The 24179-nt window shown below is 40.3% G+C and overlaps 2 protein-coding genes across 3 annotated transcripts; one reads left to right on the top strand and one right to left on the bottom strand.

The window, feature by feature from the left end:
• Positions 1 to 381: 381 nt before the first annotated feature.
• necab1 (N-terminal EF-hand calcium binding protein 1) lies at positions 382 to 15681 on the bottom strand. The gene is made up of 13 exons (XM_008331714.3): positions 15354 to 15681; positions 14013 to 14037; positions 12930 to 13038; positions 12127 to 12152; positions 11802 to 11899; positions 8252 to 8388; positions 5679 to 5800; positions 4724 to 4800; positions 4408 to 4455; positions 2897 to 3009; positions 1572 to 1649; positions 826 to 917; positions 382 to 608 (listed from the first exon to the last, which is right to left on the bottom strand). Exons 1-13 carry the CDS (start codon positions 15438 to 15440, stop codon positions 580 to 582), a joined length of 1041 nt encoding a protein of 346 aa, XP_008329936.1. The 5' UTR covers positions 15441 to 15681; the 3' UTR covers positions 382 to 579.
• A 729-nt stretch (positions 15682 to 16410) lies between these two features.
• On the top strand, positions 16411 to 23589 carry tmem64 (transmembrane protein 64). Of its 2 annotated transcripts, none has more exons than XM_008331713.3 (4): positions 16411 to 16601; positions 17227 to 18258; positions 21830 to 21985; positions 22536 to 23589. In XM_008331713.3, the coding sequence occupies exons 2-4, from the start codon at positions 17554 to 17556 to the stop codon at positions 22725 to 22727; spliced, it is 1053 nt and encodes a 350-aa protein (XP_008329935.1). In that variant the 5' UTR covers positions 16411 to 16601; positions 17227 to 17553; the 3' UTR covers positions 22728 to 23589. The 2 variants fall into 2 exon arrangements, with proteins under 2 accessions (XP_008329935.1, XP_008329933.1); XM_008331711.3 differs by having other exon boundaries at positions 16412 to 16674.
• The last annotated feature ends 590 nt before the right edge of the window (positions 23590 to 24179 follow it).

The following is a 24179-nucleotide window of genomic DNA, read 5'->3' as shown; positions in this document are numbered from 1 at the left end:
TTCCAGTAAACGATGTAGCAACATTGTGTGAAGTTTGCAGGTGAGACAATAAACATGATGCCTACACAGCTATAGATATTCTTTATTAATGACCAACAGATAATTCTTTTCATATAATTCAACACATAAATATGGAATATCAGTTTAATGAGCTGCTACAACTGATACATGTTACATTGGACCTCCATCTCTCTCTGTCTTTATCTCTGTCTCTGTCTCTCTCCCTCTCCCTCTCTCTCTCCTTCACACACACACACACACACACTTTCCGCTGTCTTCACATGAGCTCCTCTGAGCTGTAGCTGATGTCACGTCAAACTCAGTGGTGATGTCAGAGATCAGGTCATTGCTTCTCACTGGGTCAGAGCTTTGTGTAAACAAACACATCTACTACCAAACTATGAAGGAACACTGAGGTCGTAAAACCAGCACTAATCACCTTGACTTCTCTAGTTGTGTTCTGGCATGTTTGAGTGTTTGCGTGTGTGAGTGCGTGTGTGTGTGTGGACAGCGTGACGACTTCCTGCTGTGTTCACAGGTGACTGCTCTCTGTACAAGTCAGTGGTGATCGGTGATGTTTCAGTTGTTGTTGAGGACCCACCATGAGGCTGTGAAGGAGATGCACCACAATATTAACACACACACCACAAAGTGATCAATCAGTCACACAGGAACCTCTGCATTTAAGTAAGTACGTTTTTATGTGAGTTTTCATGTTTCTAAAAAAGTCTTCTTCTTTGGTTTGTGCACCTGTACAAACAGCTTTCACCGCGGCTAAAGAACTAAATCTGTGTGAGACTGAAGGAGATGAAAACATGTTCTCACCTGGAACCAGCATGGTGGTTATGGTCTCAGGTGTTTCCAGGAAGTCCACATTCCCCCTCTGGAAGGTTTTACTGTAGTTGGTCTGCAGGTGACTGGACAGATTTAAACAAACAAACAAACTTGACAGGCAGACTACAAAGAGTAGAGTAGAGCTGAATATGTGTTGATTTGAATGACAGGATGGTCAGGGTGAGAAAGGTTAGATGTACTGTACACTCCAGGGTTTGACAACAGAGTTGATATATTTGTCATTAAGCTCAAGAATGCTAACTGCAGTATGATGAGTGAGTGTGGTAAAGGCACAGGACTGGGATTATGATGAGGCAGAATATGTGAGGAAATCAGCAGGAGTTCTGTATCTGAATATAGATGAAACTGGAATGGATGCATGGCAGGTTAGGGTGATAAAGGCAGCTGATAGCTGGATAGCAGTGATTAGAGTGTGTCAAAAGGTAAAAGGAATACTTCAGTAGGTGAAGTTGAGCTGTAGTACTGACAGACTCTTGAGTCTTGACTGTGTAGTTTTATCCCACTACATTCCTATTTTCATCATCTCAGGTTAATTTTCTTAACATCAGTTTCTTCTTTTTGTGGTGTCTCTTTTTCCATTTAATCATTTTCCTATTTCCAGCTCAACTTCTCTCAATCAGTTCAGACTGAGCCCAGAAAACACTCCGAGATTTGTGTGTGAATGGGGGATCACGCTGCATTAGTCACCGTGCATATGGTGCAGGGAGAAAACTCACTTCTTCCACACGTTGTTGTGCTCCCAGAATTCATAGAGAATGAAGCGTGACTCATTGGCCAGCCGCTGAACTGCAATGCTGCCAAATGCAAAACAAGACAGGGCACATGTCATGCAGTTACTAATTAGTGTGCTACATCAGGTCCCCCTACAAAGCCCCCATCGGAATTCTTCTCTGGACTCGACCATGAAAACTCACTAACATGGAACGCTTTAAAACCACTGTCTTTTAATGAATTGGAAGAATTTTTCTTGCATTTTTTATGGGTAGGTAATTAAGTGTGAAGGCCTCAGAGTGAACATGTTGACAGGATGAATCTTAAATTTCAGCTGAAGAAAAAAGTTTTGTTGTGTTCCAGGTTCCTATACTTTAGGGTATTTTAACTATAAATAGATATCTTGAATATATGTGTAACTGCTTGTTTAGCTACAACGTATCTAATCTAAATAATCCATGATAATTCCATGTCTCCCATGGTGATGTTGTTAGATATTTTTACATAGACATTATTAAGCCCCTGTCATGAGAACTAAAGGGTCACATTTAGATATTTTTGCCCCAAGCGCTAACTCATTTTCAAAGCTGGTCTATTAAAGTATTTACACGAGAAGCCAAGACTCCAGCGGGCATGAGACACGCTGGGGGCTCAGACTCTATTTTCAATGTTTCATCACGTTAGACTCAATTTTCTTAATGATGTCATGAATTTTCCAAATGAGATTTTGATACAAATGAACCAATTTGGAGCCTGCAGACGGAGTTAATGGAGTCATTCATAAAGAGGAGAAAGGCAGTGGGAAAAAAAAAAAAGATCCTAGATCGTAGTGGCTTTAACTGAAGCTCCACGTTACCACACTGGCTAACTACCAGCTTATAATAGAATTCAGCTGTAAACATGCAGTCTCACCTCTGATGAATTCATATAGAAAGATTCAAACATTTGAGATCGATGTTCAAGAGTATGTTTGTACATTTTACATTTCCAATTAGTCCTTTAACTGTGTGGTGTTTTATGTTTTATACCATTTCTTGTCAGAATACATCCATGTGTTTCTGAGGGAAAATAAACCTGGTAGAAAAACACTCAATAATGTATCTTTCATAAATGATTATATTTCTTAATATCCGATATTTGTTAATATTCCAGTTGTGATTTACCAGGACATACAGTTCTACACATCAGATGATCACAGCAGGAACACTTGACCCTGTTGTCAGTTCCCACCACCCTTCATAAATAAACTGTTTTTGCTTTTCTTTCTTACTCAGCAAACGTAGCAGAAAACAACAGAGATGAAGAACGTTTTAGAAAGAGTTCTACTGACTGGAGACTTCCAGTCTGGGCGCAGGCACACTCCATGTACTGTCTGAGGGCCAAACGGAACTCCTCCAGCTCTTCCTCCAGCACTGAGAGCTGCCGCTGGACTATTAGGATGTGCTGTAAACACACACACACACACACACACACACACACACACACCGTGGGTCAGATTATTCTGGTTGTGAGAGTCTGACTGTGCTTCTTTTTCTCCAGCAGCGTTTCACATGGACGAAGTGTGTGATTGGACGTCTGCTGGTTAGATTGGTAACATCTGCCACTGTCTTGGCTCAGGTGTGTCGTCCCAGTGACACAACATCAGAGAGAGAGAGAAAAAAGCACCATCGTCTGTAAAGGTAAAAAAACCATGACAGAAGAACGTCTGCTTATAATGTCCTCTGGCTGACAAGACGCTGTTTACTGAGGCAGAGAGCATGATGGGAATGCAAAGTGAATAGTTTGGCCTAGAGTGTGTGTTAACAATTCATGTGTGAGCCTGTGACTGACAGAACACCTCAGGTCTCTGTTTTGGGACCACTTCAAAATGTCCTCCTAGAGGAGGTTCTTAGACATGTCTGTCTCCCTGTGGTTATGAGGACTCAGAAAGAGGGGACCTGTGTTTTCATGCAGGGAGTTGGTGTCTGGTCTTTTTTTCTGTGCCCAACTGTCCATGTGGAGCTCTGAGTTCACGTCTTTCTGAGAGTGGAGATCTTGTCTTAATTCAATTCTAAAAGAAACTATTTTACACCTAACTGTCCTCATGTTGACCAGTTTGGTAAATCAGAGGGAAAACTACCCTGAACCTAAACCACTGTATGGTGAACTGGAATCAATTTTACATCAGAACCTCCAAACTTCCTACTTCCTCAAAAACGAAGACTAAATATAAAAACGTTCTCAAGGCCTATTTGACCTGACTGTAAGTGTAGACACACTGTGTCCTCACAGCCTGTTAAAGACATGTACACGCTGTCTCTCTGTCTCTCTGTCTCTCTCTATCAGCAGCCCACTAATTCCCAGTGACACAGAGTGATTAACCAATTACATGTTGATGGATTTCCACACAGACTGTGTCGTATATCACATTACTAATGAGACATGAGTGACATGTTCTATTCTTTATGCCTGTGTTCAGCCATAATCACTGATGGGATGGGATTCTAACCGGCCTCTGTGAAAATGTCAGGTTGATTAGCATCGAAATGAAATGAAACGAAATGAAAAATAAACTCCTGTCAGTGGTGCTAGAGGAGTGTGTTAGTGAAGCCGTTGTATACAGTGCTTCAGCCGACGTGTCACTGTCTAGAATACATACATAAGGTGTGTTAGAGCAGGAGGATTAAGATGGAGATAAAGAACAGGGTTAAATTCAACAAGTTCAACCCTGGCTGTTGCCATGACAACCAGTAAAGTTGATTATCACTGTGGCCTCCTTTTATCACTGCTCCATCGTACCAGAGAACAACAACAAAAAAAGTAGTCACTGCAGATAGACAGTAAGAAAGTCTTCAGACGCACCGATTTGCTTTCCAGCACTTCCTCCTCTGCAGGCTCCAGACGAATCTCCTGAGATAAGAGGGAAAAAAACAACAATAACGGACAATAAATCTTAGAAAATGGGTCATATTATCCTATAAAGACACAAACAGTAATTAATCCTCGTAGATGAGCATAAGACTCTTGGAGGCTATTCCTGTCCTTCTGTTGAAGCCTGAACATGGATTCATGTAACATTTAGTAACACTTCTGTAACTGTTCGCATCAAAGGGTTTGTGTCTTCATGGTGTTGATCTTCAGATGTTTGCAGTGGAAACAGGGTTAACACTGAACTCACCTTTTGTTCTAAACGGTCAATGAGCTTCTGCAGTCTGTTGACCTGGACCGTCCACTGACCTTCATCCTCATAAAGACCTGGAGTAAAACACACAGTTGGAAACTGACACAGTAGACAATACACTGACGGAATCAGAGATGCTGCAAATATTTTTTCTCTAAGTCAAATACTCAGTGGTTGAGTATACAGTGCAGGTCACATGACACACGACGGTCCATCAGTACAGAGCCTTTGAGGAATGTGGTGGAAGTTTTTGCTGCCTCTGCTGTTGTTTCGTGGATTGCCTAGCAACCACAGCTAGTTCTTTGAGGACAGTGTAAAACTGGAGAAGCAGGTGAAAATATTTCTGCATTTGTCGAGGCTGTTTTTTCATTTTTTGACACGCTTTTGGAGGAACAAAGGGAGAGTAAAATTGATGAGAAAGAACAGATGAAGCAGAGGTGGAAACGGGGGAGATAAAAAAAAGACTTGGGAGAAAACAAAGTAGATCAGGGGTTTTCAACTCTCCAGTCTCTCAACCAGGAAACCTTATCTTATTTCATACTTAATACCCATCTCGGCCTTAACTGCTCCCACGTTTCTCTTTCTCCACCCACCTTTCATTTTTTTTTATAACCACACTAAAATTGTTGAATTTCGTTCATTTCTTCCTAACCACTTCATCTTTTCTAAAGATTGCGGGGGAGCTGGAGACAATCTCACATGACATGACTTTCAGTTTTACAATTCATTATTATTTAGTTTAGAAATGTTTTAATTATGAATGCCACTTTGCAAACAACAACGACTTTGAGAACTTTTTACATGAAATACATAAGTACATAAGTATTCCATTTTACTTCCTTTGCTCCTTTTTTAAAACCAAGACCAAACACTGTGAGGCGCTCTACCAGGTGGACGCAGTCAAATCTAACTGAACATGTTGTACAAACGCATCATTGAATTATATGCTCACCTGAGTTGACAAGACTTAGCAGCGGGTTATTGGGAGACAGGCTGTTGTTCCTCTGGAGGCGTCGGTTGGAGCGACGACCGGACCATTGGATGGACAGAACCTCGGGCTTCACTGGACCCAGTCTGTCATTGAAACAGGACAGTTAAAAAGAGCAGTGTTGTTCCATCTTTACAGGTTTCACTGGTTGTCAAATTCATATCAAAATGACCTCAATGTTCTAGAGTTTGCTCATTGAGGTGCAACAATGGCACCGCAGATGTGTCCCATAATGACTGTCAATAATAACTGAAAAGCTGTGACTGAGGGAAGTGAAGCACAGTAATTGACCTTGTTCTCTGCAGTTTGTGCGGCGATCATCGTACAACAGATGTGGCCTACAAATAATGATTAAAGAAAATGTGCGTAGAGAATTAGAGCTCTCTGGAGTGAATGACTCTGTTGTGTTTGATGGTACCTTTAAGCATCATGACCCTGGATGTCAATATCACTGACGTTGGTTGTTAGCAGTTAGCTGAGACGACAGACACATGTTTTTTTAGTCACTGCTGTGAAGTGCTGCACATTAAAGGAGAGGTTTCTTATGCAAGAGAACTGTGTGAGTCACAGCGACCATGACACGTCACTGTGAAAGTGGAGTTTTATTGTTGGTTGGTTGTTGAATGTGAAGCATTCACATTAGAAGTCTGGATAATGACGAGCGGTGTCTGTGTCCGTGTGTGCAGCAACATGAAAATCAAACTTAGGGGCACAAGTCTGCAGCCTTGGGACTGAATAAGATTGTTGAGAATACATTTAGAGATTCTAAATGTATCTTGTCTCTAGATGTGCACGCCATGTTGTCTGAGATCAGTGGAGATGCCAGTGACCTGCTCCATGCTGCCACAGGGGGACGCCACCTGAGATTTCTCTTCCCTGCTGTCAAGTTGTTCGGTTTCAAAGGTTTATGAAACCTCAATGTCACTGCAGGGATGTGGAAGTGGAAGCAGGTGAATTCCCTCGTATACTGTGTGTTAAATTATTTGTGCTGTGAGTGCTTGACATTATTCTGATTTTATGGAGAAAACTACTATTATTGCTCATTATGCTTAAAAGGCAAAGGAAGTTAACTGCAGGTTATTTGTTTGTGGAAACAAATGCAAAATAGTCCACTGTTATTATCTAATATTTTGAAAATGAGTCTAATTATTAGACGTTTTTCTTTCTTGTACTGTTTATATACAACACCTGGTCTTTGACATCTGAGACAGGTGTAAACACTATAAAGTGACAGGGTGTCATTAAGTCCCTGCAGCAGGAAAACATGTTTTTATCTGGATTCAGCACCATGGTCAGCACCACCGTGCTGATTGGAAGTTTTGTATGAAGTATTCCAGGTTCTAAGGATTGAATTGGGGGTAGAACTTGTGTTATTTACTTTGCAAATAATATTGGTTGGACATTTTCTTATTTTCAAACTACAAAGTGAAAATCGAGATCTGCAAAAAAAAAAAATCATTTCCTTTCATCTGTGCAATAACAGCTCACATAATAAACTGTTAATTGCTTCCTATGCCTCCATTTATTTACATCTGAGAAGTGAAAAGCAGCCTGTGCTGGTGCAGCCACTTCACACATTCACTGCAACTTTACCAGGGAAACCAATTTAAACCCACAAGAGAAGCAGCACTACATCGAGATGTGTGGCAGAATAGAGTGATTGCATTCAGGCGCACGGGGGACTTTCTTGAGAGTGGAAGGTCAAATATGGATGCTGCAGGAGATGGAGCTGCTCTGGGAGTCAGGGACACAAACAGTAGAAGAACATGATGAGAAAATAAAGGGGAGGGGGGGGGGATTCAGAGGAGGTGAGAAGAGACAGGGATGGTGGAGAGAACAGACTCAAAAATCGGTCATTTCAAATGAAGCTAACACCAGCTAACTTGGCATATTTGATGTATCTGTTGTCATTGGGTCACTTTCTGACCCAATGATAACAGATACATCAAATAATTGTGCAATAGATGAAATAATGGTAAAGAAAGTCAAAAATAACATCGGCCAATTGCAACTGTTATGTAACAGATTAGGTTAGAGGGTTAGGCTCAGACGTAGCAAAACTGATAAAAGAATAAATATGTACAAGTTAAAATGACTTAAAACAATTAAGAAGATGTGTTAGAAAAGATATGTAGTTAAACACCACCAAATCTGTTGTTGTTGTTGTTGTTGTTCTGTCAGGATTTGGATCCAGGTGTGTTCTGTAACACTTTGTTCTTCTAGCCTGTCTTTTTAATTTTCTGTGTGATATTCTCACACCAGAATGCATCTGCACAGTGATATCTGCTGGATTGCAGTGGAACATTTGTGTCTGTGGAAAGTGTTGTTAAATGGCACCTTGGACAAAGCAGCATTTAATTCTCCAGTGTGAGATGTAAATTAGAGCCTAAGCTCTGGCCAACATTATTAAATGTGATGGATTTGAGAACTGTAATTATAGATGCCAGTTTACAGTACATTCATTTCATCTGCAGTGTGTTTTTAAAGACCACTTTTGTGTGTGGTTTTTGAAGGTCCTGAAAGGTCTCTGCTCTTACTTCTCCTGCCGAGTCTGCTCAGCTGTGGTTTCCATCGCACACTCCAGCGAGCTCTGAAGCGAGTGAAGCTGATTGGTCGTCTCCTTGAGCAGGAAACGGGTTACGAACTGCTCCAGGTGGGTGGACTCCTGGTAATCCTGTCAGTCAACATGAGCACGAGGGAGAGGTGGAGGAGGAGGAATAGGAGGAGGAGGGGGCGGAGGAGACATTAGAGAAGGAAAAATAATGAGAGAAAACAAGAGGAGCTGTGACAAGATTCACATGTCAGCCAGGAGTCAGTCAACGTCCAGACGTCTCCTGCTAATTAAAGATGTCTGCATTCATTTAGAAGAGATTACATAAGACTGCTGCAGAGGAGAGGAGGGGAGGGGAGGGGAGGGGAGGGGGGAGAGAAGATGAGAAGTAGAAGAGGAAGGTACGTAGATAAGAAGAGAGGAAAGATAGATTCTGTTCCCAACACCGTGTTTGACCAACAACACGCTCTGCTGTCGATCAAATCTGTGAATAATTTTCTTTTTATCCAAGAAACATAGAAAAGCCTTTGAGTTTTGTGGGGTTTTTTTTCCTAAAAAAGTTCTTGATGCAGTGAATCTTTCTTTTTGCAGCTTCAAAGACAAACATGTGAAGTTGTGACTGTGGTAAGAAGTAGTCCATGTTGTATTGCACTTCTAGTGATATTTTGAGGAAGTCATAGGGGAATGACGCAGTCTAGAAATATGCTCCACATACTGTACGTTTGTGCTGGAACAGATGGGCTCATCTCAGTCTGTGTCGGACCAACGTAAATGACTCACCGACCTCAAACCAGGTCTATTTGTATATAGGAGAAGGAAAGGGAGGTCACCAGATATCACAGGATCACTAGTAAATGATCAAGTCAGAGTCTTAGGCTTTAACAAAATGTACAGTTTTCAGAGGTAGGAAATCTATTTAACCAAACAACGTTCTCAGGAGAACATACAAAACTGACACCAATAGTCCACCCTATTGGTGTCAACTTGTGTTGCCCAAAATAGTTTTATTATTCAAAAGTGAGTATAAGGAATAATCAAATACTTTATCAACTGATGAAATAAATTTAAAACAATTTTTTCCACCTTTTTCCAAATTCACATCTAAGATAGAAAACGAGGCCAAACCAGCGAACGACGACTGCATAGAGCTGGAATAGAAGCACAGCCTGATGAGAGAGCCGGAGTCTGAGCTCCCCCAGAATACAGAGCAGATTGTTAGTGTCATGTTTTCCCCGGGGTCCGCGTCACGTCATTTGACCTGAGAATGAACAGCTCGTTCCAAACTGTGACAGGAAACAACCTTGAATAAAGACAACAACACTCAGGACCTTCTCTCTGCAGTTTAGGAACCCCGGATCGTTACCAGTCCTAGGGTTCGTCTGATCCTCTGACATTGTTACGGCCACACACACACACACACACACACACACACATACACATACACATACATATTCATTGAGTGAAAGTGAGTCACACACAACAAAAGTGGTAAAGGTCGTCTCCTGTCTTTGGTCTGAACATAGATTACCTCCTGTGATCTGCACCAGTGTGTGTGTGTGTGTGTGTGTGTGTGTGTGTGTGTGTTTTTTTTTCACCTGCAACTTTTACTTTCTGTGGAACAAAAGGTCAAACGTGTGCTTTGTTAGAGGCACATTTTGATTTTTATACCTCTTCTGATCTGTGTGGCTCACTTTACTGCTGCGCTGGTGGAAGTCCAACCTTGTTGGAGAAACACTCTTCATATGAAGCGAGGGAAAACTATTTTTAGGCTGTAAATTAGCTTTCTTCAACATATTTGTTCCCCAGCCAGTATTTATATGTGTAATCAGTGTGGGTGGATGTGGCCCATGTCGCCAAGTAAGAGCACATGACTTCCTACACAGGTATGCTGACTGGAAATCTACACTCTTTTAAATTCATGTCATCATATATATATATATAATGCATATACACACACATATATATGTATATGTATATGTATATATATTCATTCAAATATGTATCTGACTGTAGTAAATTTACAAATTAAATCAAGTAAGAAGCACCTTCGATTAACTTCTCCAATGTCCAGCAAGGTGGACCCCTGGTGGTCAACTATTCATTTTAAATTATGGTTGTACAGTTCTATGGCTGATCTATGAAACCCAGTTCTGTTGCTAATTAAAGGCCACCTCTGACAAATGATTGATGCGACTCCCACTCTGTGTTTGAAGCAGACATGTGTTCCCATTTTCAGCTTCACATAATGGTTCGTTTTTACCCTTTTACCCAGATGAGATCTTTACCTCTTTTGATCATACACCATTATCCTTGTTTGTTTGCTTCTTTTTTTTATCAGAACAAGATTCCAAGAAAACAAACTAAAGAGGAAAATTTAGCCTGGCTTCCATTTTCTCTCTGTGAAATATTTATCTTGGTGTTGTCTTGGATGCTTTCCATAGAAGCATAATGATAACGTGATTGTATGTGCCAGAGCCCACGGCTGAGTTCATTTAATGTTTGGACTTGCCCACGAAATGATTGCTTTTGCGCCCTCTGTGGCCATTATGTGCAACTAGAGCTGCATTTTGAATGCAAATTGAAGTTGAGTCCAGTTCAGCATGTCTGTGTTTCCTTTACAATATGAACCAGTAACAAATATAATAAGTAAAATGTAGTAAACATCCATTGAACTTTATGTGTACTTCATGTGTACTTTAGGTTTGTTGTCTGAAGTCCTTCTTCATTACTGTGGCTACGACACAGATGAGGAGAAACTGATGTAACTAATGTTTTGTCCATGGTTGTTCACTGGCTGGAGGGAGGAGCCCTCGGTCATCCTTGCTCACTCTGTGATGAAAAATGTAACTAATGGGTGATCTGAGGAAACCAGCTGGGCTGCACAGAGGCATGCTGGGAGAGAAGTGAGTCGTAAAGCTCAGGCCACAGTGTGAGTAAATCAAACATCTCTCATCATCATCATTATGTGCACAATGTGTGATATCAGTGTGATGCTTGACACACGTGTGTTGTGCAGTACGTACCGGACTAAGGTGTAAATTCATATAGTATTTCAAATGAAATGTTCCTCCTGTGATACATTATAATAAAATGACATATAAAAGTAATTACTGGGTGAAAGAATGGGTTTGTTTTACACAATAAATCTAAGCCATTCAGCTTTGAAGAGTTTTCCACGTCAGATAAAAAGGTATTGGTATGCAAATATGACAACATAAAAGAACATGCTACTGTTGGTGCCAATGATGTTATACCAAAAGACAGCCACGTGTGCTAATTTACTTAGCTTTGAAATTAGCAAAATAATTCAAAATATGTCGTGAAAATAACTGGTAATTAGCACAGAATAGGCTCCAGTTTGTCTATATGCAGTTGAACTTCTTAAAACAACTGAAAAAAAGCAAAGCAAAACATTCTAGAAGTAAACATGTCAATACAATGGAATATCTACATAGGAAAAATAAACACAATAGGGAAATGCTAAGATTAGAAGATAAGCTGTAAATAAATGCTAATCTCACGTGTTGAGGTCTTACCTTCTTTGTCTTGTCCATGGCTGCCAGTATGGATTTGTTCAGGTCCTCTAAGGCAGCCAGCACGTTCTCATATTCACCGAGGTGCTGGGAGAAATACTCTTCACCACGGAAAGACAGAAATAAAACAGGGCTTTTGATGTTGTGTGAGGCAGCGTCAGTTTGACACTTCAGTGCCACCGCCTGTGGCAGTTTGGTCAGCCAGCATTTAAAATGGATCAGTGCTTAGGCAGGGAAATGTCAAGTATCATTCGAGACTATGCTGCTCTGGACTGACTGTGAAGTAAATCCATTGAAAGCTCAGTTTTAAGGTGAAGGCTCAACTTACCACAGAGTTCATCTGTGTCCACGTTGCTGGCAGAGAGATAAGAGAGAGAGAGATAAAAACGACCGATCAAATACAGATGCTTCTGAGGTGATGAAAGTGGCACAGTAATATTTCATCTGAGCTGAATTGCTCCTGGACAGACTGGGATTTGATGAGTTCGTTTGTGAAGACGAATGGGAGCAAGAGAAATATGTCATGAAAAATGTTCCTGAGTTGTCTGCCTCCAGGGGCATCAGCCTCGATGAATTCTTCAACAGAAACAACTGAAGAGATTTTGGGGGCTGTTTCTAATGGACGTCTGAGGGCTCAGACGTCCAAGGAGTTTGAACAGAGGACAAGTGAGGGAGCCGAGGAGTGGAACAGAAGAAAAACCCACGACAGCGAAAGAGCAGAAATACTAAGTAACTAACTGGTGCTCTAAATTTAGATTACACTAAGGCATACTAAGGTTCATTTAGAGTTTCCAATTCAACAAATCAATCAAACCTGTGATCTTCTTGCTGTTAGGCAAGAACGCATGCCACTTTTACAGTGTGTTGCCTTAAATACTAAACTATTCCTGGAAACCTTTTAGTCAAAGATTTCTACAAGGTTTGCTTGTAATTCAACTGCCACCAGTCAGCAGACTGCAAAGGCAGATCAATAATTCAATTAAACAACAAAGAAAAGCACAAGAGAAAGAAGAGAATTACAGACTGCCGTCAAAAGAAACGCTACTGACGAACGGAAATGAGTATCTCAACCACCTCACCTGACTCTCCTCAACTGTGGTGGAATAAAGATAAGACCTTTCATTGACTTACTCCGTGTTATGGGTATCGATTGTGTGGAAGAGCTCCTTCAGTTCCTCAGCTGTCAGGACTCCGTCAGAGAAGTAGGCTTTGAATTCATCGAAGGAGAGTTTTCCATCGTCTGGAGACAGAGAACAAACAAGTCAACAAAAATGTCAGGACGGTCGAGGTGCACGGAAACATCCTCCAGGAAAGAGGACACCTTCATCCTGATGCATTTTCAAACTCTGGATTCTTCTGACATTCTTTCCAATTTTCTGATCAGTTAACCAGTGAAATGGAACACATTAACACACGACTGTGGATCAAGCACAAAGTCACTGGGAGTCTAAAAACAACCATGTGGAACTAATCGGAATCCTCTTTAATGAGATCCCAGTACTCTCGTAGCGCGAGACATTCAATTAATAATGAAGTGTGTCGGTCATGTTGATAATGAATTCCAAACGGCTATTTTTAGTCATTTATAATAAATATCTGTATAATATGAGCGTTAGGTCTTTACAGACATCTTCAAATGTCTTTGAACCTGGAGTTACTGAGTCACAGTCCACAGTACGTGACATTTGTCAGATGTACCACTGTTATTCTGGATCAAATGTTGGTCCTTTCATGGATAACAGAACCGTCGGCGTTTACTACATAAATATGACTCACTCAGTTAATTCAAACACGACACCTGTGAGTCATGAAATCTCTCTGTTTTTGACTTTCCTCATATTGACTGCAGAAAAATAAATCAAACAAAAATAAATTAAATTCAGACCCTCTGGTCTGGCCCTGGTTTTGTTTTACTGGAGTGGAAGAGCAGCAGCAGGTGGCTGTGTGAACTGCCACAAAACTCCATGATAAAAGCTAAGTAACGACAGACAAACATCAGCGTCTATTTTGTCTATTTTGTCTATTTTGTTAAAGCTCACAAACTGAGCCCCACTGGGCATGGTCAGTGGCCTGTTTCCATGGCAACTGACAGAGTATCAGCAGAGAGTCATGGTCAGAATTTCATTGAGAAAGTACATTTCATTTCATTTCTCAAAGACACACGACAAAGAGAGACGTGCGACTCCAAGGAGCTGGGTGGCGGGATACACTCACCGTTTTTGTCAGCTCTCCGTAAAATCTGTAAGGAGAAGGAAGACAAAGCAAGAGTGAGAACAAAGGTTTCACATCATCAAAGCTCAAATAATTTGGTGGGTCGGTGGAGCTCATCGATCCCACACACTCAAAAAGCAGCATGTGATTAAATTATTTATAGTCCTGTGCCACACATCAGAGGAGATGAAAGGCAGAGTGGACCAAGGGTCTCTGTGTGAAATCCAAAGATTTGCCTTATTTTGTCAAATGTATACTGTGTTTGGTCGTTCAGCAAGTCAAGCCGTTTTATCCTATTTTTCTTAATGCAAATGGAGACTCGAGGATCTGTGAGAGTACGTCTGTGTGTACGTGTGCAGAGTGATGCAAAGAAAAAAAAACACATTCAGCAGATGTCGAGAAATAACAGAACCAAGACCCTGTGGATCTTCACTCCTCATGTGGATGGAGCGCCCTGTTCTACCTCAGAGAGACACCTGATGTGTCGGGTATTACGCTCTACTTTTATCATAAATCTCTCCTCCCACGTGTGCTTCCACTTGTGTGTCTGGAGGCAGAGGTTTCGAGGTGAAGGCAAATGTAATGAAAGAGTGCAGGCATGTGGGAAATGCAATTAGGAGGCAGATACACTGACAGACATCTGAGCACAGCAGCAGCAAAGGAGACGGAGCTCCGCACAGAGAAACACCTGAAGAACCTCATTAGCTGCACTGACTGATGCAGCAGCAGGTCCAACAGAAATGCAGCCATGATGGAATCTTTATTCCACACAACTCTTTTAGCGATTGTTGTTCACATTCAACAGTGATATTTTCCATACAATATTTACAGGGAAAAAAAGTAATGTGCAAAAACTGGCCACTGGACCAGACTGTGGACACTCCTCCTTTGTTGTTTTTTGAAATTAAGTTTAATTTAAATTCTTATATTTCTTCAAATATCACTGACTTTTCTCCATTTTAATTTTTGACTTGTTTTCATACCACAGCCGTTGTTGTCATTGATTATAAATAAACCTTATGTGTTGTTATTATTGGTATTATTACTAACATTAGTAACAAGTATTGAAGAGCGAAAGATAGTTGGAAATATTTAAATAGTGTAGTTTAATTAATGTTCGAATTGACTTGTCAAATTAATAAATTCCATCAGATAATAAACTCTGCCCTGCGTAAACTGAAATAAAATGAATTATTCTCAATCCTATATAAAAAACCAAGTACTAAGCCTTTTGATAAAATATTTAAATATTTTACTCGTATGAAAAGAATCACATAAATGCCATTGTGAGAATTCCTGGTGAATATAAATAATTGTAGTACGGACGGAACAGTTTATACTTACATCAATGAAAATGGACATTCCCTTTTTTAGCTCCAGCTCAGTGCTCGCCTCCTCGGTCACAGACTGAACCTCCTCTGAACAATCCATTCTTTATCCACGGTATGTCTTCAGGAGTCAAACTGCGGGGGAATGTCACTGTGTGCGCTTTTTAAATAGGAACAGACACACGCACACGGACTCGAAGATGAACTGTCAAACTAACCGTAACTCAAACACACTACGTTTCCGATGTAAAAATGCATCAACAGTAACATGTGCTAAAACAAAGATGATAGTCAGTGTTTTACCCACACGTGTTCAAAATGTAAATAATTACTATATTTTTGATAATTAAATGTGCTCTGTAATAAAACGGCATTTAATCGCTTACTCTTTAAATGCGCTTGCTTTTATTTTGAAGGACTATCATTATACTTCCTGTCTCTAACTTTCAGGAACCTTTTTAAAAGTCTAGCAAGTAAATGGAAATTGTATGTATTCTGCATTTTGTTTATCTGTTAAGCAGAAATTGTAATTGTATTCTATATGTCCAATAACATTGTGTGGAAATCACACTGTAGGAACAGGCATCATTACAGCTCATAAATATCTGCAGCTCAGCTAAGTGTTACCATTCGAGTCACTAAGATTGGGCTGCAAAAGGCGTATAACAGTGCCATCCTGCGGCATGTGCTGAGAAAACATGTAATAAGGCAGCGAAATATTTAGAATAGTTATAGATTATGACGATAAATGTTATAAAAATTTGACGTCAGTGTGACAGGGACGATTGCATTGTTTCTTTTTCATTTTTACGTTCACAATCATTTGAATATGTCTTCTGCATTACGCAGTTGATTTTAAAAACCTTAAAAACACACAATTGTGTAAAATTTAAACTACATAAAAATAGGAAAGTGTCGTAAGAATAGTCTTCTGCTTATGTGGCACTGCATTCTGTTTGAACAAACAACGCCGAGCAAATATAAATGATCCAAAACAAACACAAGTCCTGGTTAACTCTCGCGATGACTTTCAGGATGGCTCCGATTGGTTGAAAAGGTGCCACGGTCGGTCAGGTGGGCTGGAGTTACTTGGCATTCTGGGACACAAACAGTTGGTCGGAGTGAAAGAGCTTGAGCTACCGAGACATCAGTAGCTGCAGAGAAGAAGAGTCAGAGGGACGACACGAACACTCTGGAGAAGGAGTTAAAATACGACTACACATCCGACTGTTGCCCATTTTGTGTAGACGAAGAGGAGCTGGATGTAGGCGCTTTAACTCTCCGAAATGCATCCGAGGACTTTATCCATTCAGCGAGCTAGTTAGCTATCGACGGTAGTAAGTTAGCCTTGCTTTATTTTTGCCAAAAAGAAAACGCTAGCCCGACTGTAATAATAATAATAATAATAATATCGTTATATTGGTACGTTTCTGCAGCGTTTGCTTTAGCTACACCATATTAGGAATACGGAAGAAATACAGTGACGTTGTAAATTATTTTAATTAAAAAACCCGTACAATAATAAAAAACTGAGTTACCAATGCTGCTTTGCATTCGTCTTCCTATATATCACAATCTCTGTTTTACTAGTTGAGATATAAAAATGCCAGTTGTTGGACTTTAAAGTGGGAAAATGTATTAATAGAAACGACCTTAAAGTGATTGCTGATTTCTCTTTGCTAGAAAGGGAATGGTAATCCAATAGCCAATGACAAGCTGTGTAGTTGCAGGGGTATCTATTAAACAAATACCACTGTCGATGTTATTCTCTACCTTGTTTACACTGTGTCACGATGACAGTGAACTTTCCTAATGATGCCCTACTGCTCTTGTGTTTAATTTGGGTCACCACACTGACTGACTGACTGTTTTTTCTGCTGCTTTCACAGAACTCGTACACTGCCCTGTCCAGGTGGTGAGGATAGAGTTTTTAGAATATGGGGACCATTTCGAACAAGGACGATAAAACTGGCACTTTGCAGCTGGTGGACTTGCACATTGCCCATCTATTGTACCCAAGATAAACTTCAAATCATAGGACCTGTGTAATGGCCACGGAGAGTGACAGATTTCATCTCAACACCTAGTCCCACACAAACTCTGTCAGATCAACACCACAAACCATGGACTTGTGTTGGATTTAAAGACTATCTGGACCTAAGACGTCACATCTGTCTCCAAGACAGACACTCCCCCGTCCTTATTTAAGGGCCACTATGTCAGGGTCAGGGGCCACGACAGTACAGCTGTTCTCCAAGCTGGTCAAGCATGCAGTGGGGAAGGCACAGATTCAGCTGAATCGCTGGCTGCAGAGGTCTGCTACAGAGGAATGTGACAAGATTGATATTCTGATTTGCAGTGCTTTTGATGAGAGAGGGGCTTGCCCAGTAAAGTCAGATGGAGACCTCCAGGTCAGCGAAGCAGGAGGGCCTAGCTTCGGCAGTACAGAGTTCAGGCATCCGTGCTGCATCACCACCTTTTGCTTCAAAAGCGCTCTGCTGGCATGCGTCCTGACTGCTATTTGCTTCTCCTCCGTCGCCCTGGTGCGCCAATACCTCAAGGATCTTCTGCTGTGGGTAGAGAGTTTGGACAGCCTCGTCGGAGCCTTCCTCTTTATAGTCGGCCTGATTATTGTGTCCTTCCCTTGTGGATGGGGATATATCGTTCTTAATGTGGCAGCTGGCTACCTCTACGGCTTTGTGCTGGGTATGGGACTGGTCATGGTGGGAGTTTTAATAGGGACGTTTGTAGCGCACGTGGTGTGCAAACGCTTATTGACTAACTGGGTTTTGAACAAAATTGGAAGCAGTGAACAGCTCAGTGCTGTCATACGAGTGGTGGAAGGAGGGAGCGGACTCAAAATCGTGGCCTTAGCAAGACTCACACCCATACCATTTGGGCTTCAGAATGCAGTTTTCTCGGTGAGTATGAAAATGCTATTGTCCAACTCTATAATTACATAACCAACAACGTCTTCATCTCTGCCATGAGAAGAGCAGGAGTCATTGCTATACTTGAGGATAACAAAGAAAACAAAATCAAACCTGCCAGGTCTAATTTGACTTGCACTGTTGTTGCAGCACTTCCTGTGTCTCTGTCTAGTTTGCCTTTACTGTGAAAAGAGGAAAACAATCACTCAGTGAGACGCTGCAACAACACTGATACTATTGTTAATAAAGTCAGCTTAACCTTAGAGCACAGGTTTAGTAATATAATAATATATATTATATGTGATATTATATTATTTAGTATTAGTATTATTTTAGTAATTTAGTTTTTAAATCAAGCTCAACATAAAGAACCACTTTAAATGTTGACTGCCTTAAATCCAAATGTAATACTTTCAATTGTGTCTTGCATTTAACCCGACCTTCAATCTTACCATGAATAATTTACACTGGTTGGTTAGTTGCACTTTGCTTTTAATGCCAAATACCAAAGTGTTGTTTGCCATGTTATATAATCTTTCTATCTTTACTTGGACTGACGTTTAGCAAAATATTTCAAACGGATATTACATGTCATCTACTAATAGTCCAACATAGTACTGTAAAAATAGACCAAACATTATATTATGTGGTAAAAACAGCAGTAAAATCTGTTAAACTTTCAAAGTTGGTAAGACCAACTAAAAACTGTTGGTTGGTAATATTAAACTGTAAAATCAGACCAGTCAACCTGATCTTCACCTCTTACAATTAAAACTTCCCCCCTTGACATGAATCAGATTTAACTAAAGATAATAATTTCATCATTAAAAGAAAGTTAGGATTAGATATAAAATCAAACAAGGCATCATTTGTAATGACTATATTTGTATGTATTTACAGTATGTTACAGTATGTTTAGGGTCAGAACAGTGTTGAGGAATGTTTTTGAATGGTAGTTTCTGGAACATCTGAGGCCCAGGCCAGAGGCAGGAAGCAATACAATACAAATAAAGAAACCATGCAGCCAAACCAGTTCTGTCCCAGGGCCTGTGGCTCTGAACATGTAGTGGTGATGGATAGTTAGTAGTATTAGTCTTGTTCATTTAAATATCAGTGCAGAATAGAATAGTTGTTCAGTCATAAAATGTTAAATGGGACTTGCATTATGTTTGAAAACCATTCTGTCATTTTATTCAGCTCATAAGAAAAGAAAAATATTGGACATAAATGAGTTTTAAGTATGTTTATTGTTGTCTAAGTAACTAAGAATAGACAAACAGAATGGACAGCACTTATCTTCTACTGCGGCTACACTAAACATTGTGAGCAGATTTTGCCTGAGCTTCTTAAACCAGCTGGGTTCTGTTGGTCTTTGGTTCATGCGTGACTCATTGGGTAACACGTAGCTCTGTGTCCAAAGGTTAAAATTTCCATCTCAAACGTGGATGATAGCTGAAGCTTGAAAAGAGAGGCACAGAGTCGGACTCACTCAAGTCAATGAATCAACATATTTTTACACAGAGCTGAGCAGCTGCTGTTTACATGGTGACGGTGAACAAAAACAAATAAATATGAATAAAAAGTTCAAAAGTGTGGCAGAACAGGAGCACACTGCCCATATTGTCTTTCCCATATATCTCTCTCTATATAATATGATATAATATATATTACTACAGTTTACATTTAATACATTTTTAGGATCTATAAAGTTTTTATTTGCTTTGCCAAAGTGGTGATGATAGATTTTTTTTTTTAAAGGTATAAACAGTTTTTGCCTTTTCAGTTTGATTTTGCATTTGCCTAAAATGACCAAAAAGGTAGTTTGGAAAAAAACTATCCTGACTACATAGAATGAAATGAACAGGAAGACAACATTGCCTCTAAAGACTAACAATCAGACATAACCATTTAGTGAGACATCCCTTTGAGAATGAATAAGAAGATTGTTGTTTCTTCTTTTTTTAACTGATTCTATGTTACAGAAACCAGAGACTACGCAGCTAGAATCCCAATTACTTAATATAATGGTTAAACGTCTAATCATGGGCCCACGCCCCTACGTTTATCTTCGGCTCATGGTTGTTACTAAGATGGTCAGATAGTGTAACTCTGGTATATACCCAAGGTGTAATCAACCTCGGGTGAGTACTCCATGCCCTGCACTGGCTCACAGTGGAATTATGTGTTGTCTGCTTTGCCCTTGATAAGCACTTTGTGCGAGTGAGGCTACATTTCACCTTGCCCTCCGCTTCTTTTCGCTGAAGTGGATGTGGCCACAGTATAGCAGGTAACCTAAAACGACTGAGAGACTGCAGCAGTTAGCAGACCAACAGGCCAGCTCAGGAATATTGTCAGTGGATCCTCTTGAGGATGAAGTTAACATTCACAGCCACATGTATTTTATTACAGCTTTATTACTGCTGGACTGGTGCCATGCCTCTGCTGTCATAATGGGCTAATGAAGCAGCGACGGTCTGATGTTTATTGCACATTTCTCGGGCCTTGTGCATTGACATGAACTGTTTTTTCTGGGGTTTTTTTACAAAGTGATGAACCCTGTGTGAGATTAAAAAAAGAAACATCTACTACACGGTCTGCCTCTCAGGCTAATAATAAATAAATCAGGTCTTTCCCAGGACGGGATGGTTTTCACTTAGATTTGCAGATCATGTCGATATACACAGGCTTTAGGTAACAAGAGGAAGGAACAGTGGATTTTTTTTTTGCACATGGTATAAAAATATCAACAACTGCCTTTGCTCTTGAGAGACAGCTGTTAGATGACAGAGAGGGGAAGAGAGACCAGAGGACGTGTGCTTCACGACTCAGGGTTGATGATGACTGGGAGGAAGAGAATGTACTGCTTTTTTTCTGCAGCTCAGAGAGTGACATACCACAGATGGTTTTAGCTGAAGGCGTTTGGAGGGTGTTGACACACTGTGGACACGTCAGTGTTCACCCTTCAACAAGTCCACATGAATGGGTGTTTTTTCAAGCATTTCAGTGTGTGCATTAAAGATGGGTTGTACCTGGGAAGAAACACACCTGTGTCTTCTAGCCCTGATAACATGTTGGCTCAGGCAGTGCAACAACAGCAACACGCTACAGCCTCTGATACACCGTTATCAGCCACATTATGGCCACAGTGCCAAGGTCATATGTACACACACACACACACATGCACACACAGCCTCCACCAGAATCAGCTGATGTCATCACATAATCCGATGTGACAGTGACTCTTGCACCAGAGTATTTTTGGTTGTTTGTGTCAAGATATGAAATCAGACGCTGAGTTGGAAGTATGATAAGACTGAAGTCTAGGTTGGAGCAGATGGCCTTAGTTCAGCTGCATTAAAATGTTATTTCAAGTCGTGTTTAATTTCGAAACTTTCATTAAAATTAATCAAAATAAAAACTGATATCAATTTTTACAAACAGTGTAATGTAATGAACGTTGTTTTTTTTAATAGATATGTGATGTATCATTTGAACGTTATACTGTTGTTTGTCCTTAATGTTTTTATTTTCTCGTTTCCCCTTTTCCTGTTTGTGTCTCCAGATCACAGACGTGTCCTTGCCAAACTACCTGGTGGCCTCCTCTGTGGGTCTGTTGCCCACTCAGCTCCTCAACTCCTACCTGGGCACCACACTTCGCACCATGGAGGACGTCATCGCCGAGCAGAGCATCAGTGGTTACTTTGTGTTCAGCCTGCAGGTACATGGTGATGTTCAGCCGGGGCAGCTGGTGACACACCTGTTAATGTGTTTCTTTCTTTTGTAGAACAATGTTTGAGTAGGGTTGTCAGGTGTTCCACCCTTAAAACAAGGTGGTACAACCTGCTGGATGATGACTGTTGTTAACTTAACATTTAAGGTCACGTCTGTCAAAGGCTTCAAACTTCTGTGTAGGTGTCTAAAAACCTGAAGCAGCTGAGGACACACCATGACATTTAGTTACATGACTGTATGGTACACACGTTGTAGGTTGTTTATTTCATTAATTACTTATAAATATTTGATTTTTAGGTATTAAATTATTCTTATTAATGATATTCAAATAGTGTTTAAATTTGTTTTTTGTAATTTTTCTTTTAATGCATTCGTAAAAGTTACACATTTTGACAGTTTTTCTGGTTCCTCACCAATCCTGTTATGACACAGACACTGTTTTTAAACTTTGAATTGATCTTTTAAGAAATTGCGTCAATTTGTTTGTAAAAGGCATTTGAACCAAACAATCTGAACTCTTGTGTCTTGTCATGCAGATTTTCATCAGCATCGGCCTCATGTTTTATGTGGTACACCGGGCTCAGGTGGAGCTGAACGCCGCCATCGCTGCGTGTCAGATGGAGCTGAAGTCGTCGCACATGAACGGGTCGTCCAGCAACCACAGCAACTTCAGCTACTGCAGCAAGAGGACGACGGCTGGCAGCGGTAACTGTATTAATGTGGTGTGACCTCCAATCGCTGCCTGCAGTGGTTGCTCCTATTACTGAGCTGCTTACAGCGGTGAGACGGGGTTTGACCAGTGGGAACCTGCTGGATCTGGAAGCATCGAGCATCGGTGGTGGGTTTCTCCCCATCGCTCTGGCAGAAAAACCATGGTCTGTCTCTTTAGTGGGTACTGTTTTTATTTAGTGCGGGACCATGCATCTTTACGGTAAGGTGTGGATGAATATAGTTTTGAGTTAGAAAAGTGAGGCATTTTTATTATTAATTCCATCAAGGTACTTAATAGTAACACTGTTACGAGAGATGTCAATGAAATAATGTTTATGGATTAAAGCAGCAGCAGTAGTGAGTGAGAGACAGATTGACAGAGTGCATGAGTGAAAAATGGCCAATAGCTGCCTGCTAACATTATGAATGTGCAATGGGAAGCTCTCTAGTCAACCAAGGAATCATTTTGTGTCAACAAAAACGCCAACCTATGCACTTTTGTCTCATCTCCACATCTGTTTTTTTTTTTTGTCGACATTGAGCTCTAATTAACGACAAGGAAAAACAAAGGCGTCAGTGTTATTTTCGTCTTTTCACACGGTTAATTCCTAACGTCTCTTTATTTTTGAGCTGTTTAGAAATGCTGAGGCCCCAAAAACCAGAGCTGAGCAGATCACACAGCCAGGAACTCGCTGTCAGTAAAAACAGCGTGAAGTATCTAAAGAATCACCGGCTGGAATTCAAATTGATTTCTAACTGTCCTGTTTATATTTGTCATTTGTTTAGGTTTACATCTTCTTTTTGTTTCGGTTTAAATGTGTTACAGGTATGGGTTAAAGTTCCGGCAGTAGTGTGCAATATATGGGTGATAGGGCAAGATAAATGCCTGAATGTCACTTTTTATTGTGCTGAAAAACTAATATGAAGTAGACTGTATACAGGAAATGGACAAAGCCACTAAGTTACAAGCAATTGATTTTTAGCCTTGGTAAATGTTTTTTTTTGGTTTTAGGTTTTAATTACTAATCTTATCAATATAACTCAAATCATAAATGCGGTTTAGAGGAAAAAAAGACAAAATACAACAATGTCTCTCTTTCACTTTTTCTTTCTCTTTCTAATGTAACTGATGTTCCTTTTACCATTTGGTTCCAAAGATGGAGTTGTTTACAGCTGTGGCTTCACTGGTGGCTTCGTCCAAATCTGATATGTAGTCTATAAAATGTGTTTAATTCTATAAATTATAGGTAATGTACCGTTAAGCTAGGTGAAATGAAGAAGTTATATTTTCATGTGCCATAACATGATAAAGTTTCAGGCGCCCTGGCACTGGCTTCGTCATTGACTGTATATAGGATAAAGCGTCTGGGGTTTGGTTGTTCAGATGTTTAACAGATGTGTCTCAGAAGCTGACAATCAAACACAAACTAAACAAGGACTTGAGGTGATGAATGTGGTACTTTGTTTTA

This window comes from Cynoglossus semilaevis, chromosome 18, assembly GCF_000523025.1.
Source record: "Cynoglossus semilaevis isolate Cse_v1.0 chromosome 18, Cse_v1.0, whole genome shotgun sequence".
Lineage (NCBI taxonomy): Eukaryota > Metazoa > Chordata > Actinopteri > Pleuronectiformes > Cynoglossidae > Cynoglossus > Cynoglossus semilaevis.
This window is presented reverse-complemented; position numbering and strand designations above follow the sequence as displayed.

Excerpts from the sequence above, each read along its gene's own strand:
- tmem64 (XM_008331713.3), top strand. The coding sequence starts at position 17,554 with ATGTCAGGGTCAGGGGCCACGACAGTACAGCTGTTCTCCAAGCTGGTC. Across the intron at positions 18,259-21,829 it reads TTCAGAATGCAGTTTTCTCG|ATCACAGACGTGTCCTTGCC; the intron begins GTGAGTATGAAA and ends TTGTGTCTCCAG. Across the intron at positions 21,986-22,535 it reads ACTTTGTGTTCAGCCTGCAG|ATTTTCATCAGCATCGGCCT; the intron begins GTACATGGTGAT and ends CTTGTCATGCAG.
- necab1 (XM_008331714.3), bottom strand. The coding sequence starts at position 15,440 with ATGGATTGTTCAGAGGAGGTTCAGTCTGTGACCGAGGAGGCGAGCACT. Across the intron at positions 11,900-12,126 it reads GGACACAGATGAACTCTGTG|AGTATTTCTCCCAGCACCTC; the intron begins GTAAGTTGAGCC and ends TCCGTGGTGAAG. Across the intron at positions 8,389-11,801 it reads CCATGGACAAGACAAAGAAG|GATTACCAGGAGTCCACCCA; the intron begins GTAAGACCTCAA and ends GTTGACTGACAG.